The following is a 15,173-nucleotide window of genomic DNA, read 5'->3' as shown; positions in this document are numbered from 1 at the left end:
CACAACTTCAGAAAGCTTCCATTGAATTCACATAACATTTGGGTATTTCTTCAGATGTAATAAACAGGTGACACATTAATGAAGCCAAAAGTGATCACTCACTGTAGTAAAAACACCTGAAGCTGTCGACCAAGATAGACACGGTACTAGTGGTATGGGCTTTGGCCAGTTGGTTGCAGCTAACGACGCCATCTATAAACAAAATATTTAGTGTGTCACTGCAATTAATGGAAAATCGGCTTCTTTAGAGCATTTATCTCATTGTTTTCTCAGGTAGTCCAAAAATTGAACTGCAAAGGAAGGTTAATTTATCTGTTAAACTGTCAAAGGTAATGCAGAATTAAAAATACAGGTGCCTCACTCCAAAACCACACCAACACACACACAAAATCAATCCTTTTGAGAAATATAAAGCAACCATAGATCATCTTTCTTTGAGATGAGCTTTGACTTTTTCTTTACTCAACAAAGGAATTTTATTTTAAAATCTCTTAAAGCAAGTAACGATAATTTCCCATATCATATAAAAAAATTTGATGATCCTTCTGTCAAACTCACTCAATTTATATGCATTTTCTTTCTACTTCCAAATAATATATAATAAACTTAAATGCTTTCCAACATCCCGACACAATGCTTTCTGTCAATTACCCTAATTAACAATCCACGTAAAGATGAAAGTCGCATTTGTTGGAAATTTGGACTAAAAGAAATTATATTGTAGGTTCTAGAGGTAAAATTATGGCTCAAACTCCATTATATCATAATAAAGTTATTCCTTTTTCAATGAATAATCAGTATTTAAGGATTTGGGGATTCTGAGGGTATTAAAGTGGTGGATGATTGTTTTGAAGATGGACAGTTTCTTTCCTTTACTAGACTTAAGGAGAAGTTTGGGATACTGTCAAATTCCTTTTATATTTGTATACTATCAGGTGTGAGCACTAGTGATAGATAATTTTGGAAGAGAAATGATGCTACCTAAATTAACTAAGTTCAAGACTTTAATTTTGGATGCATCAAAAAAGGGATTTATTTCAGAAATGTATGCTTTGTTACAAGAATAGATGAGTAAACCAGATTTAAGTAAATCTAGATTTAAATGAGAGAAAGATTTATCTTTTGATATATCCCAGGAGGAATGGGAAGTTATGTGTCAAGAGAGTGTGACTAGATTGACTAATATAAGACATAGTTTAATCAATTATAATTTTTTACATCAGTTATATCTGACTCCTGAAAAGTTAAAAAGATATGGTTTTAGTAATTCAGATTTGTGTTTTAGATGCTGGATTCACACTGGAACGTTTTTACATGCAGTTTGGTCTTGTGACAAAGTGCAATCATTTTACATAAAATTTAACAACATTTTGGAAGATTTATTTTAAATTACCATTGAATACATTAATTTTTTTTTTTGTTGGGTTACAGTATATCTTTAACTTCTGGTTTAAAGTTGGATACGTTTCAGATGGCATTTGTTCGTCTGGCAGTAGCGCGGAAATGTATTGCGATTGCATGGAAAGATAATGTGGAATTGAATATGGTTCGTTGGCATAATGAGTTAAGATCCTGTATTTATTTGGAGAAGATAATGTATAACTTGTATAATAATTACTATTTTTTTGTTAAGATGTGGTCGCCTTATTGGAAATTTATGGGTTTGGAAGTATCTTATTTTTTTTCTCTCTGGTATTGTTAGTTTGACACATCACACAGCGTATGTAATTAATTGATATATGTTTTTTTTTTGCTCCTCTTGAAGGGTTAGTTGGGGTTGGTGGGAGGGAGGGTGTAGTGGGGTTAATAGTTGTTTTTTTATGTATGTATCTTAAATTTATAAATAAAGTTTATTAAAAAAAAAGATGAAAGTCACCAATGAAGAATGGACTACACTTTTTACTGTTTCTTGATTTTTTTTTCTTATCCCACCACAGTGTGGCAACAGTTTGGGGGAAGATGCACTTCTACCATCATCTTGCTCTTTTCTTTCAAACTTCCTCGCAAATAAATTCTGAAGTTCAGAATATCATTCATAACTGTAATTGTATCACCTTTTATTAGAAGAGCAACTGCACCAACTCTTAATTCTCCCATCTTTTTAAATAAGATTGAGTCCCTAATTTTGATTTCCTTAGGGTTGTGAAACCCTAAAAAATCTCTCAATGGGGAGTTGTCTTTTACGCCACATATATTTCTGAGACCTTAAAGTCAGCTCAAAAATCCACTCCAAGCCAATTCAGCGTACAAGTCGATCCTTGAAAAACCAAAAAAAAAAAACCGACTACAAAAGATTTTTCATTGAAATTTCTATTGAAAACAACGCATATAGAACCCTTCAAAAATCACTATTGCTGTCATTGTCTGAGGTAAAGATAGCAGCAAGCACATCAATACTCTCACTGTTTAAACAGTCATCATATGTGAGTCCGTATGTGATGAGGCAGCTTCAGCTTTGTCTTCAGCGTCGCATAATAAATCATCTTCTGCGCCATCAATTGCACTTTTTAAACGATTTTATTACAGTCTCTACTTTAATTTTATCCCATGTCTTGAGCACAAAGTCAGTGTGCATTACCCCACCTTTTATGAATGATTTTCCTGCACCATGTATTCCATTCCTATGTAACTATATACAGCACAGAAACAGGTCAGTTCAGCCCTTCTAGTCCGTGCTGAATATCTTCTCCAACCTCGTCCCACTGACCTGCATTCGGCCCATAACCCTCCACACCTCTCACGTCCATACACCTATCCCACTTTTCCTTGAATATTAACATCGATCTTGCTTCTACCACCTCTGCTGGAAGTTCATTCCACACCCCACCACCCTCTACATGAAGAAATTCCCCCTCATTTTTCCCCTAAACTTTACCCCTTTTACTTTCATCCACGCCCTCTTGTTTGAATTTCTCAATGGAAAAAGACTCTATCTGTCCCCCTTATAATTTTGAATATTTCTATAAAATCACCCCTCAATCTTCTACACTCCAGGGAATAAAGTCCCAGCCTGCTCAACCTTCCCCTGTAACTAAAACCCTGAAACCCCGGCAACATTCTCGTAATCCTCCTCTGCACTTTCTCTATTCTGTTTATATCCTTCCTGTAATTTGGTGAACAAAACTGCAAACAGTATTCCAAATTTAGCCTCACCAATGCCTTATACAATTTCAACATAACATCCCAACATACTAAATGCCTTCTTCACCACCCTATCCACATGTGATTCAACTTTCAGGGAATTATGTACCATGACTCCTAAATCACTTTGTTCCACTCCTCAATTGTCCATCATTTAACATGTATGACCCATTTTGATTAGTCATACCAAAATGTAGCACCTCACATTTATCAGTATTAAACTCCATCTGCCATCTTTCAGCCCACTCTTCTAAATGTCCTATATCACCCTGTAAGCTTTAATAATCTTCCTCGTTGTCTACATCACCAACCTTTGTATCATCTGTAAATTTACTAATCCAATTGCCACTATATCATCCAGATCACACATGTCAAACTCAGGCCCGCGTGCCAAATTTGGCCCATGATATAATTATATTGGGCCCGCAAGATCATATCAAATATGTATTAGAGCTGGCCCGCTGGCCGCCACGCCAGTATAGTGCATGCACAGCTAATACTACAAATCCCAGAATGCTTTGAAAATGCATTGCCGTCAGCCCGCTAATCGCCCCCACCTCCTCTCTTTACTTTCATTAGCATCTGCCACCTGTCGCCCAACTCACATGTAATAAACCCCTCATGAAAAATGGCCAAACGAAAGACAGAAAACAGGACCTTTCAAGACAGGTGGGAGGCAAACTCTGACCCCAGAGTTTGATGAACTTGCATCTAAGAAGAGATGCCAAGTATCTGCTTTAGACCCAGGTGCATCAGAGTAAATCACAGTGTAGCAACCTAAGCTTGGATTAATATTTTCTTTGGTTAACTTTGGACTGTTCATAGTTGAAGGATTGGATTTTCATTGAAGCGTTATTATTTTTTTGACTTGTTAGCTTGTGAAAAAAAAACATTTAAAAGGAGCTTAAAGGCTATAGAGAAATATTATTTATTGAATATTTTATTTCTCATTTGTTAATGCTTCTTCTGGAAAGAGTTTAACCAAAAGTATTATTAAACATTTATTTTAATAAGAAAAAGTTTAACATTACATATGTTGAAAGAAGAGAAAACATGCAGATGTTGTTGAAAATTTTCAATAAATATTTAGTTTGGCCCACGACTTAGTCCAAGTTTTTAATTTTGACCCTCTGTGAATTTGAGTTTGACACCCCTGATCTAGATCATTAATATATATGACAAACAGCAGTGGACCCAGTACCGATCCCTGAGGCACTCCACTCATCACATGTCTCCAATTCGACAATGTTCCACCACTACTCTCATTGCTGAATCAATTTCACTACTTAATCAGTAATACCTAATGCTTCCCCTTTCCTTACTAACATCTTATGAGGAACCTTGTCAAAAGCCTTACTAAAGTCCAAATGGACAACATCCACCACCTTCCCCATATCAATCTTTTTAGTAACCTCCTCAAAAAACTCTAAAATTTGTTAAACATGATCTACCACTTAAAAAAAAACATGCTGACTACTTCAAATCAATCCCTGTCTTTCCAAATAGCTGTATATACCATCTCAAAGAGCACTTCCATTAATTTACCCACCACTGACGTTAGATTTACAGGCCTATAATTATGAGGTTTTGGATCCTTTTTTGAACTGTGGAACAACATGAGCCACCCTCCTGTCCTCGGCACTTCCCCTGTGACCAGTGACATTTTAAAATATTTCTGTCATCACCCCCACTATTTGTTCACTAACCTCCCTCAAGTTCCTAGGGAGTATTTTGTCAGGACCTAGAGATTTATCCACCTTGATCTTTTTTAATATAGCCAACACTACCTCCTCATTAATCTTTATATTATCCATGAGCTCCCTACCGTATTTTTTCACTTCATCTAGCTCAATATTCTTTTTCTTAATACTGAAGAAAAAAAATCATTTAAAATTTCTCCCATCTCCTCTGACTTCTCACAGAGCCTACCCCCTAATCTTCAAGGGGTTCAATTTTATCCCTCACTACTCTTTTACTTTTAATGTTCAAGCAGACATCACGAGGTTGCAATATAGAAGGCAAACCACCCAGGATAACCGCCATGTAAGATTATTTAGTGCTAATCTACTTTTAGTGTTCTCAGGTAAGTGGCTACGAAACATATCCCAGACCAGCAAACTCCATTCCTTGCGTAAACCACCTGGCTGGCTGTTCCACACATTATCTACTCATTTTTACACCATTTTCATCCATCCATCCTTTTTCATGAAAATGTACAAGAATACCCATGGGGATTTTAATTTTAGGTTTATATTTGCTCTTGAAGATTTCCATAGGTCTTAACTTTGTCTCGTCAGCCACGCATGATAACACCACGGTAAATCTGGTTCCTTCATTACCTATACTTCTGGCTTACACCATTTTCACACTTTTCCAATCCACTGTTCCATTGCCTATCATGATGAAATTCATGGGGGTTTTGTCCAGGTTTCCAGTATTTGCCAATGCAAATTTGTGTTTCTGCCTGTTACATATAATAAACTGGTGAAAACTTACAACTTTATGATTAAGTTCTTTTGGTAGTTTTTTTTGTCATAATACCAGATTGTTCCTGTTCATGAAACGGTTGCACCTGCCGACTGTAGCTTCAAACTCATTACTGAGTTATGGGTGCAACTTTGCTCACCGCAGTGCAAAGGTTCTTTTTTTATTTCGCGTGACTATGTAGCAATCTTGTGTCTGTTCACATACCCATTCTGCAACGTGATTTTCCAACTCTGGCCAATAAGTGATTCCTCTTCTCATTGAACATTGCCTTTTTGATATTTTTCTTAAAATATCTTCTTTCTTCCTCCAATCTTTTATCAACCTCGTATACATCAAATTTTCTTGCAGCAGCACAACTGCTAGGTTTTCTTGGCCATTTCTATCACTTTTACTTTAAAACTCACTCCATACTTTTGTCCTTTTGATGGAGCCTCCATGATAATAATCATCTCCAGCCAATGCCCAGCAGATCAATTTGGGGATTCACTTAAACGCCAACAAAAGCCCAACATCTCAGGCATCGTGAATTTTGGGAGAAGACTTGTATGCCTGATTTATGATAAAAACCCTTAAAGTGAGGCTGAAAAAAGGGCTTGACTTGTACACTGAAATAGACGGTAATTACCCCTATGTTATAGCTATCAGCTCATATCTCTATGTTGCTGTTAGTTCATTGATTTTGTTTTATACATAAAAGTATTTAAAAATTGATCTTATCTTTTGCCAATTTTGGCTCAGTATTGGTTCTATTTAATTCTCAGCTTTTCACTATTCTTTTCATCTTTTGCTTTCTATTTTTGGTCTTTTACTTCCATTCTTGCTTTCCTTTAACTTTTACTCAGATATCCAGTCTTGCTAAAATCAACCACAGGAGCACCAGTTAAGACCCTCCAGGATAATGGCTAAGTCCTGCCTGGATGTAACCTCTCCAGTTTGTAACAGCTTTGCCAGAACTGGTTCCAATGCTCAGGAATCAGAATCGCCACCCCTTCAACCACAAATTGATCTTATCTATCTTCATGTGACATGGAGTAATCCTGAAGTTACCTAAAAAAAAAACTGATGTACCAACATGACCAAGAATGACCACTTGTATTCTAATAATTTTACGAAACTCTTAAGTATTCATGATCACTATCCAGAACGTTCTGTAACCCCTTCAAGATATGTTTGACCCTAGCAGAAGAGAGATAACATATCAACTGAGTCATGTTTGCAGCTGCAGAAAAAGAACCATCTACACCACAGCACAGAAACAGGGCCCTTCGGCCCTTCTGGTCTATGCCAAACAGTGTTCCCTCTAAGCTGTGAGTACTTGCCCACCCATAAAGAAAATCAATGAGTGCACATTTCTGCAGGAGTGCACGCTGTCCGTTTTGTGTGCACACACAGCTTAGGAGCACTAGTGCCAAACTATCTTTTTTAAGCCTGCACCCAGTCCTTAACTCATCACACTTCTCCCATCCATGTACCTGTCCAAATTTTTAAATCTTATAATTGAGCCCACATTCACCACCTCAGCTGGCAGCTGGTTCCACACTCCCACCACTCTCTGTGTGAAGAAGTTGCCCATCATGTTCCCCCTAAACTTTTCCCCTTTCACCCTTAACCTATGTCCTCTGGTTTGTATCTCACCTACCTTCAGTGGAAAAAGGGTATCTACATTTACCCTGTCTGTCCCCCTCATAATTTTAAATACCTCTATCAAACCTCCTCTCATTCTTCTATGCTCCAGGGGATAAAGTCCTAACCTGTTTAACCTTTCCCTGTAACTCAGTTCGTGAAGTCCAGGCAACATTCTTGTAAATCTTCTCTGCACTCTTTCTATCTTATTGATATCTTTCCTGTAGTTAGGTGACCAGAACTGCACACAATTTTCCAAATTTGGCCTTACCAATGTCTTTTACAACTTTACCATAATATCCCAACTTCTATATTCAATACTTTGATTTATGAAGACCAATATGCCAAAAGCTCTCTGTGATACCACTTTCAGGAAATTATATATCTGTATTCCCAGGTTTCTCTGTTCTATCGCACTCCTCAGAATCCTACCATTCACTGTGTATGTCGTTTCTTGCTTTGTCCTTTCAAAATGCAACACCGCACAGTTGTCTTCATTAAATTCCATCTGCCATTTTTCATCCCATTTTTCCAACTTATCCTTCTGCAAGCTTTGAAATCCTTCTTTGCTGCCCACAGCCTCCAATCTGCAAACTTGCTGAACAAATTTACCACTCTCATCCAGATCATTGATGGAGGTGACAAACAACAATGGTCTCAGCACCGATCCCTGAGGCACACCACTAGTCATAGGCCTCTAGTCTAAGAAGCAATCATCCACCTTCTCCTGTCCAACCATTGTGGAATCCAGTTCACTCCTTCATCGTGAATACCCAGCGTCTGAACCTTCCTCACACAATTCTCATGTAGGACCTTATCAAAGACCTTACTAAAGTCCATGTAGATAACATTCACAGCCTTTCCTTTGTCAACTTTCCTCGTAACCACTTCAAAAAACTCTACAAGATGCTGATCTGTTCTCCTTATGTTGAATGCTAGCTACTGTAACATAGTAGCTTTGCAGAATTTTCAGTCTTTATTTTCTTCTGTTTTATCTGCCCATGAGCACATTATTATTTGAATATACTTGATCCACAATATTTTATAAAAATGTTCAAACTTACATGACCTCCCATGGATATTCCAGTCATTCCTAAAGGTCCGTAGCCCCCTCTCTCCAACCAATGAAGAAGAGCTGCAGACTCCAGAACCAGAGCTCCTCCCATCACAAATAGATCAGAAACATTCCTTAAACTTGACCTTCTACAGCAAACAAAATGGAACAAATAAAAAAACAACACTCTTAAACAGTGGCTTTGAATTTCTTACTCAAAAAAAAGACAGCTTCAATATTTATATCATTATCAACAAAGCACTGGGTTTTTTCCCAGAGCGCAATATTTTAGAATATTCCTTTATTCATTTCCTTTTTCTGCAAGTCAAACTCTACCAGAGATAAGTTCCACAATAATTCTTGTAATGCAGCCATAAGGAATTTTCTTACATGGACACAGAAGAGAGCACACAAGTCGCCAATACAGAATACAATTCCACTCCACCCACCAAAATGAAAATTGGAAGATTAAATGTCAGATAGTAACAGATATATTTCTCCTTCCAAGATTAGGGATGACGAAGGGACATTCAGAGATAGTTTCCAGATGTTGATAATACTAAAACAATAATTGAAAAGCAAAATGGAGGAAATAAATACCAGCAGCATGCCAATGCCAAAAAAATTTTGAGCTGAGTTTCAACTCAAGGGTTAACATTGGACATGTTTTATAAAAATTATTTACATGTTTATAAGAAATTATGCTTTTTTAATTTTTCCTTGATTAGAATGACTAATGGTTAGTTATCTCTGAGTGCAGATTCAAATCTTTTGATCAAGCATCTACCTGATTTTGGTTAAATACTTTTGAGGAAGTAATACCGAAAAAAAAAGTTGGTGTTTTTGTCAAGGGGATGTTTCTCTTCAATTTCACACAGAATAACACATAGGGTGGTAGGTGTATGGAATAGGCAGCCAGAGGAGTTGGCTGAGGCAAAATTCAAGAAAAAAAAGGATTTTGAGGGATATGGGCAAACACAGGTAGGTGGGAGAATTTGATCAATGTGGGCCATGCTGTATGACTCTCTAACAGTATCTTACATTTGACCAGCACACAGGTTTTTTGCAGATTAATGACAAATCAACAAATTATGCACTGCTACCTTTATGATTCAAAAATCAATCTTCAAGTTTTAAATTGATTTAAATAGGGGCAGTACGGTGAGCATAGTAGTTAGTGCTATGCTGTTACAGCATAGCAATAGGGACTGAGGTTTGAATCCCGCACTATTTGTAAGGAGTTTCTACATTCTCCCCGTGTCTTTGCGGGTTTCTTCCGGGTGCTCCAGTTTCCTCCCATTGCTTAAAACATACTGGGGGTTGTAGGTCATTTAGGTGGCATGGGCTCGTGGGCCAAAGTGGCCTGTTACCATGCTCTATGTCTACATTTAAAAAATTCAAAATTCTCAAAGAATCACATTTCAAAAACAATTGCTTCGAGTATCAATTAATGTTTGTAGTAGACCTTCAGTATTACATTACTTAAATTATCTCAGTTTTGAAGTGGAAATTTCACAATCACAAAACAGAGAAAGCAATGATTAACTTAGAACTTTGTTCTCTTCAGCCACTTCTGTTTAAACAAACATTTTCTACTCATCAAGGTTGTACTAATACAATGTTGTTCAGCATCCTGAATGACCACAAACACAACCAAATCTTTGATTTACCATTTTACTCTCTTAAGAATTTCATTCAACCCATCCTTTCAGTGCTGGCTATCTGTCAGAGTAATTTTCTAGTTCGATTCACCTACTTTCCTGAAAGCCTCGCAAAATAATTTATCCAATTCCCTCTTCCAGATTCCAAACACACTAAATTAAAAAAAAGTCTCTTCTCCTGTCATTGTTAATTCTATTTCTCGTTAGTTCTGGACCCCATCCAACAGGAGCATATACGATGATACACTTTGTCTGGACTTATTAAATTTAAACACTTCAAGCAAATATCCCTTCAGCCTTCTCTTCAAAGAAAGAAGTCCCTGCCTTTGTAATCTATCTTTCAAACAGAAGACACTCATTCTTAGCAACATCCTTAAAAATCCTTTTGAACTCTTAATTCCTGCACATCTTTCTCACAATGTGGTGACTACAATCAAACAGAATACATCTGCTGGATTTATTTGGTTTTCCTCTTCCCTTCATGGGAAAATGTTTCAACTATACCCAAAATAATTTCAAGATAAGCCATTGTTCTGTTACAGTCACCAATTTTGTTCCATTGAATCTTATCTAATTGACATTGGCTTTCAATTAATCTCAGGTTGAGTACTCCGTATCCGAAGTTCCTAGAAATTAAAAGATCCAAAAACCGAACTTTATTTTAGTACTGACTTAAAGTCACAAGTGGAAAAAAATTAACACCTGACTTGCCCATGTGGGGCTCTGACACAGTTTTGGTGCCGGTTTGATTACAAAAATAGTACAAAAAAACCCTAAATCTTTGCTTCTGGCCAGGAAGATGCCAAACTGTGCTGGGTCCAAGTCTTCAGCATCAGATGCAGCTGGAGTCGGCGATGGCGACTCCATTCTCAACATCAGGTGTGGTGCCGTCCGCATTGAAGTAGTCGCCTCGGGGTCCGGCAGCAGTGGTTCCGAGGTGTCAGGGACCAGCAGCAGAGATCAAGTTTTTTGGGATATATTAAACATTACTTCATGTGAATTTTCATGCCATTATTTTTTGTTGTTGTTTAACCACTGATACAAGTATCCTGCTGACGCTACTCTTGTGATTTTGGTTTTGTTCCGAAAACCAAAAAAACTGAACAATGTCTGGTCCTAAGCACTTTGGATACAGGATACTGTACTCTTACTTCAGATTTCTCTTTTTTCCTAGAACTAACCTAAACATTATGATTCTACATTGGTATCTCTTCAAATCCTGACACATTTGATCTACCTTTTTCTCCATAACAGATCCAACAATGTCTCCTTCCTCCTTGCACGAGAAACACACAACTCCATAAAAATATCTTGGACACATTTTAGAAATGTTATTCTTTTCATCCAGAACACTATAATAATGCAAATGTAAATTAGGTAGTAAAAATCCTCAATATTAATCTTAGTTTTTGCACTTCTCTGTACTTTTCCTGCATTTTCAACATCAATTTAAAAAGAATTTTGTACAGTTCACCATTGCTATTTGCATCATGCATTAAAACCATTTGTCGTGCAATTCCTCAAGTTTTGTTCCTTAGATAGCCTTGTATTTATATTGCTTGACAGGATAAAGCCTGCTCTGCAAAAGGATTTTGTATCCAAAACTGCAAACTTTCCTTCAGTGAGACCAGAATGAAAACATGCAGCAAGCAGAGGGGAATCAACAAGGGAAACAAATAGTTTAACTAGGCATGTAAAAACACGTGTGCTGCTTTTCTCCCCTGAGCTTGGGATGTTGTCCTTGAGTTCAAACAAAACTGATCAAAAGTCCAATGAATTATCCAAAGTAACTGGATACTTGGACAAGGCAGGGATGAAGGATCACAGTTGGGACAAGCTTGATCACAAAAAGAGACCTTTTACTTGCATTTTTCAGAAGTAATTACAGAATAATGACAGAGAGGGTGCTTGAACATCAAAGATAAAGCATCTGATTCAGAAGTATATTCCTAATATAGTAAAATCTACATTATCTGCAACCTTTGGGATCACAGATGTTGGATTTGCATATCTTCCAGTTAGCTCTTATACCTAATACACAACCATTAAGAATGCACTATTTAAAATGCAAAAGAGAGTGCAAAATGTAATTGGGAAAAAAAATCAGCGTTGAGTCTTTAATTATGTAAAGTTCACTTTAATCGTGTAATCCACATAACTAACAAAATTTAAATTCGAACCCTGGTCGCTGGTTCTGGAAATGTTGCGCTAACCACTACGCTAACTGTGCTGCCATCAAAATTAATCCCCTCCACCAAGTTCGCAGATAAAGCCATACTAATATACCCAATACTAATAAAAATAAAGACTCTTACTAGGGAGGGATAGGGAGATACTTTGGGAGAGTCACCCCAGCAGTGGGCAGCATCGACCAGCTCTTCAACCTGATGTCCCGATCAGACGCTCGGCGCAATCTGACTCATGTCTACACATGTGGCAGTAGCAAAAAGAATGTGCATGCATTGAAGGGCATTGCCCATTCAGTGGGGCAAACCTGCACATGTCCAATGAAGTCTCAGCACTCCCCCGCAGAGTCCATCTGTTCAGTTTTATTTATCTGAATTTTTATTTATTTATTTCCTCTTTCTTTTTCCCGATTGTTTGAGTTACCGGTTGATTGAATGCCAGATAATGGGGATTTTAATACACAAACCTTTTCCTCCCACAACAAAAATATAATTGAAGAAAGCACTATATTCAGTTTATTAGCCCTCTTTATAGAGTGTTGCTGCGTTGCAGCCGGCTAAACCAAGGGGAAAAAGAGGCAGACTTACCTTTTATGGAGAAGGCCTATAAGGCTGCTCCAGCATTGCTTTTATGAAGAATGGCATCGGGAGCCATCCTCCAGAGCTGAGAGAGGCTGGGAGAGTGGTGCAGTAACACCACCCATCACTGTGAGGTTGAACATATGCGCTGAGCAATGGCCGTCTTCATTACCCATAATACCACATGCAACTGCAACCGTGCGTGGGGTGGGGTTTATAGGTAATGAAGACGGCCATTGATCTTGCATTAAAACAAAAAGAGGCTCACCCTGCTGGCCTCTGCTGCGTCTTTGTCTGTCTCCCTCAGCCCAGCTCGGTGAAGGAGCATGGGGCAGAGGGGGAACAGGAAGAGGACATTTCCAGGTGGCAGGAGGGAGCCTTAACCCCAGCACCAATCTCTGTGGGAGCCCTTATAGCAGCTCCTGGGTTACGGACTGACGACGTCATCGCAATGTCATCAGCCTGGCCCTAAGCAGCCACCTTCAGCAGCATTGCCTTTATGGAGTGAGGCAAAGTGACTTGCTCCACCTCTGGGACTACCCCACTGGAAGGATTGGAGTCTGCATCCAGCATCTGCCATCGGCATTTTTATAAAGGTGGATGCAGCGATGCGAAGACAAAGAATATCCACCTTTACATTAGCTTTTTTTAAAAAAACCACTATAAAAAGGCCTGTAGTGAAGAGGAAGAAGGGTTATAAAATGGATACAAGTTCACAATACTTACATTTGGTCTTTAGGTTTCCTGTAGCCATGTAATAATACAGTCAAGAAAAAAATAATCAATTTCATAGTGCTTATTGTTTTAAAAAAACACTTGCTTGCTGAAAATGTACCAATACATAATGAATAAACTTAGCTATTTGGATATCTTATGTGATGTAATCAAATCTGCACAAAATAAACAAAATGTAATGTTCACATGCAAGATTGTGGAAAATAATTTCTCTCCTGTCCTTGGTAACAAGTAGTTCCCTGGAAGATCAAAAACAGTTAACACTATATATAGACTAATTACAAAAAAAAAACCTCTGCACCTGCCTGATTCACCCAATTTCTATGCCTATATAAACAGACTGAAGGTTATTGGAAAGTGGAGGCACAGATGATCAAATACTCTGTGGAATAAGGTGGCTTTCACTATGTTCAGAAAAACAGAATGAAGTATACTGGAACTGTATGCAAGTTAAATAGCTTAGTCCTTAGAGTTTTTGCCCAATTGTTTTTGAGGTTTAAAAATACATTGTACTATTTAAATGTTCTCTGTTGCTTTGTATCACACTTTAAACAATTAGTTTTAATAATTCAAGTTGGGCCAAAAAATAATGCTTCTGAGCATCAGAGCAAGAAATAGATTCTGAATCTTTAATCCAGATTTTCTGTAGCAAGATGGTCACCCACTTAAGGAGAAGGCTTACCCAAGAATATAATGACCATCTTTTGGATAGAAGCCAAGTGTAAAGAAAATTGCAAGGAAAAATAAAATCAACTTTATTTAAATCCCTATCTTCAATATGAAGGACTCAGGACAACTTCAGGGAAGGTTCCTCCAATAAAATAAACACTTGAAATTATTATTAATAAAATAATCATGGGCGTAATTCTCTCGAGAAGGAAATTAACAAACCATAACAAGGCGTGGATCTTAATGTTCCTGATAAAAGTTACTATGCCGTTTGTTCCAGTGTAGACCCAGGAATAGCCTTCCAAAGAGATCACAATTCCCTGCACTGTGCCATTGGCTTGCACAATCTGGGGATAATTTCTGCATAGTGCTCTAGTTATCGTCACAGAATCATTCTGGTATCCATTAAAGTCGTTTCCACAGATCCTGCAGCTATCAAAGTTAACAATATGGTCAGTGAAAATATACAGAAAAGCTGGAGGGAATCAGCTGATCTTGAAGTGTCCATAGGAGGTAAAGACGTTTAGGGCCTGAGCCCTTCTTAAAGGGAAAAAGCAAAAAAAAAAGCAGAGACCAGGAAGGCATCAAAATAAAGACAAGGCTGGCTTGGGGAGGATCCCAGACGAACAAAAGGTATTAACTAGATATGATGAGAGGTGAAAATTTATATTGGCTTTAAAAGGAGAAAGAGAGGGGGAAGAGGGAAATGGGGTAGAAAAAGGGGAAGAAGGAGGAAAAAGGAGGGAAGGGGAAAAGGGAGGGAAGGGGAAAAGGTGTTGTGTATAAACCCACCCTGTTGTCCATCATCACACCCACATCATAATGTTCCCCCTCTATATATATATATATATACACACACACACACACACACACACACACACACAATTAAAGAATGAGAAAAGCACCACGTCTCTGATTCCTAATTGTGTATATGCATACACGACAGTGGCGACAAGGAACAAAATGAAACCTACACGTGCTCCATGCACCAACCAAGAGAAGAAAGCAAAAGTTTAAAGGTAAAAGTTGACTACCTAA

General features: G+C 37.8%; 1 protein-coding gene across 1 annotated transcript in view; it reads right to left on the bottom strand.

Annotated features, from left to right (window-relative positions):
- Positions 1 to 15,173, bottom strand: part of abhd18 (abhydrolase domain containing 18) — an 88,698-nt gene that overhangs the window by 31,585 nt on the left and 41,940 nt on the right. Inside the window, exons 7-9 of the mRNA XM_069925255.1 lie at positions 13,458 to 13,485; positions 8,316 to 8,454; positions 103 to 192 (exon numbers count right to left, since the gene is read on the bottom strand). Of these exons, the coding sequence (XP_069781356.1) occupies positions 103 to 192; positions 8,316 to 8,454; positions 13,458 to 13,485 (257 nt within the window). The remainder of the gene's footprint in view (positions 1 to 102; positions 193 to 8,315; positions 8,455 to 13,457; positions 13,486 to 15,173) is intronic.

This window comes from Narcine bancroftii, chromosome 3 (assembly GCF_036971445.1).
Source record: "Narcine bancroftii isolate sNarBan1 chromosome 3, sNarBan1.hap1, whole genome shotgun sequence".
NCBI lineage: Eukaryota > Metazoa > Chordata > Chondrichthyes > Torpediniformes > Narcinidae > Narcine > Narcine bancroftii.
This window is presented reverse-complemented; position numbering and strand designations above follow the sequence as displayed.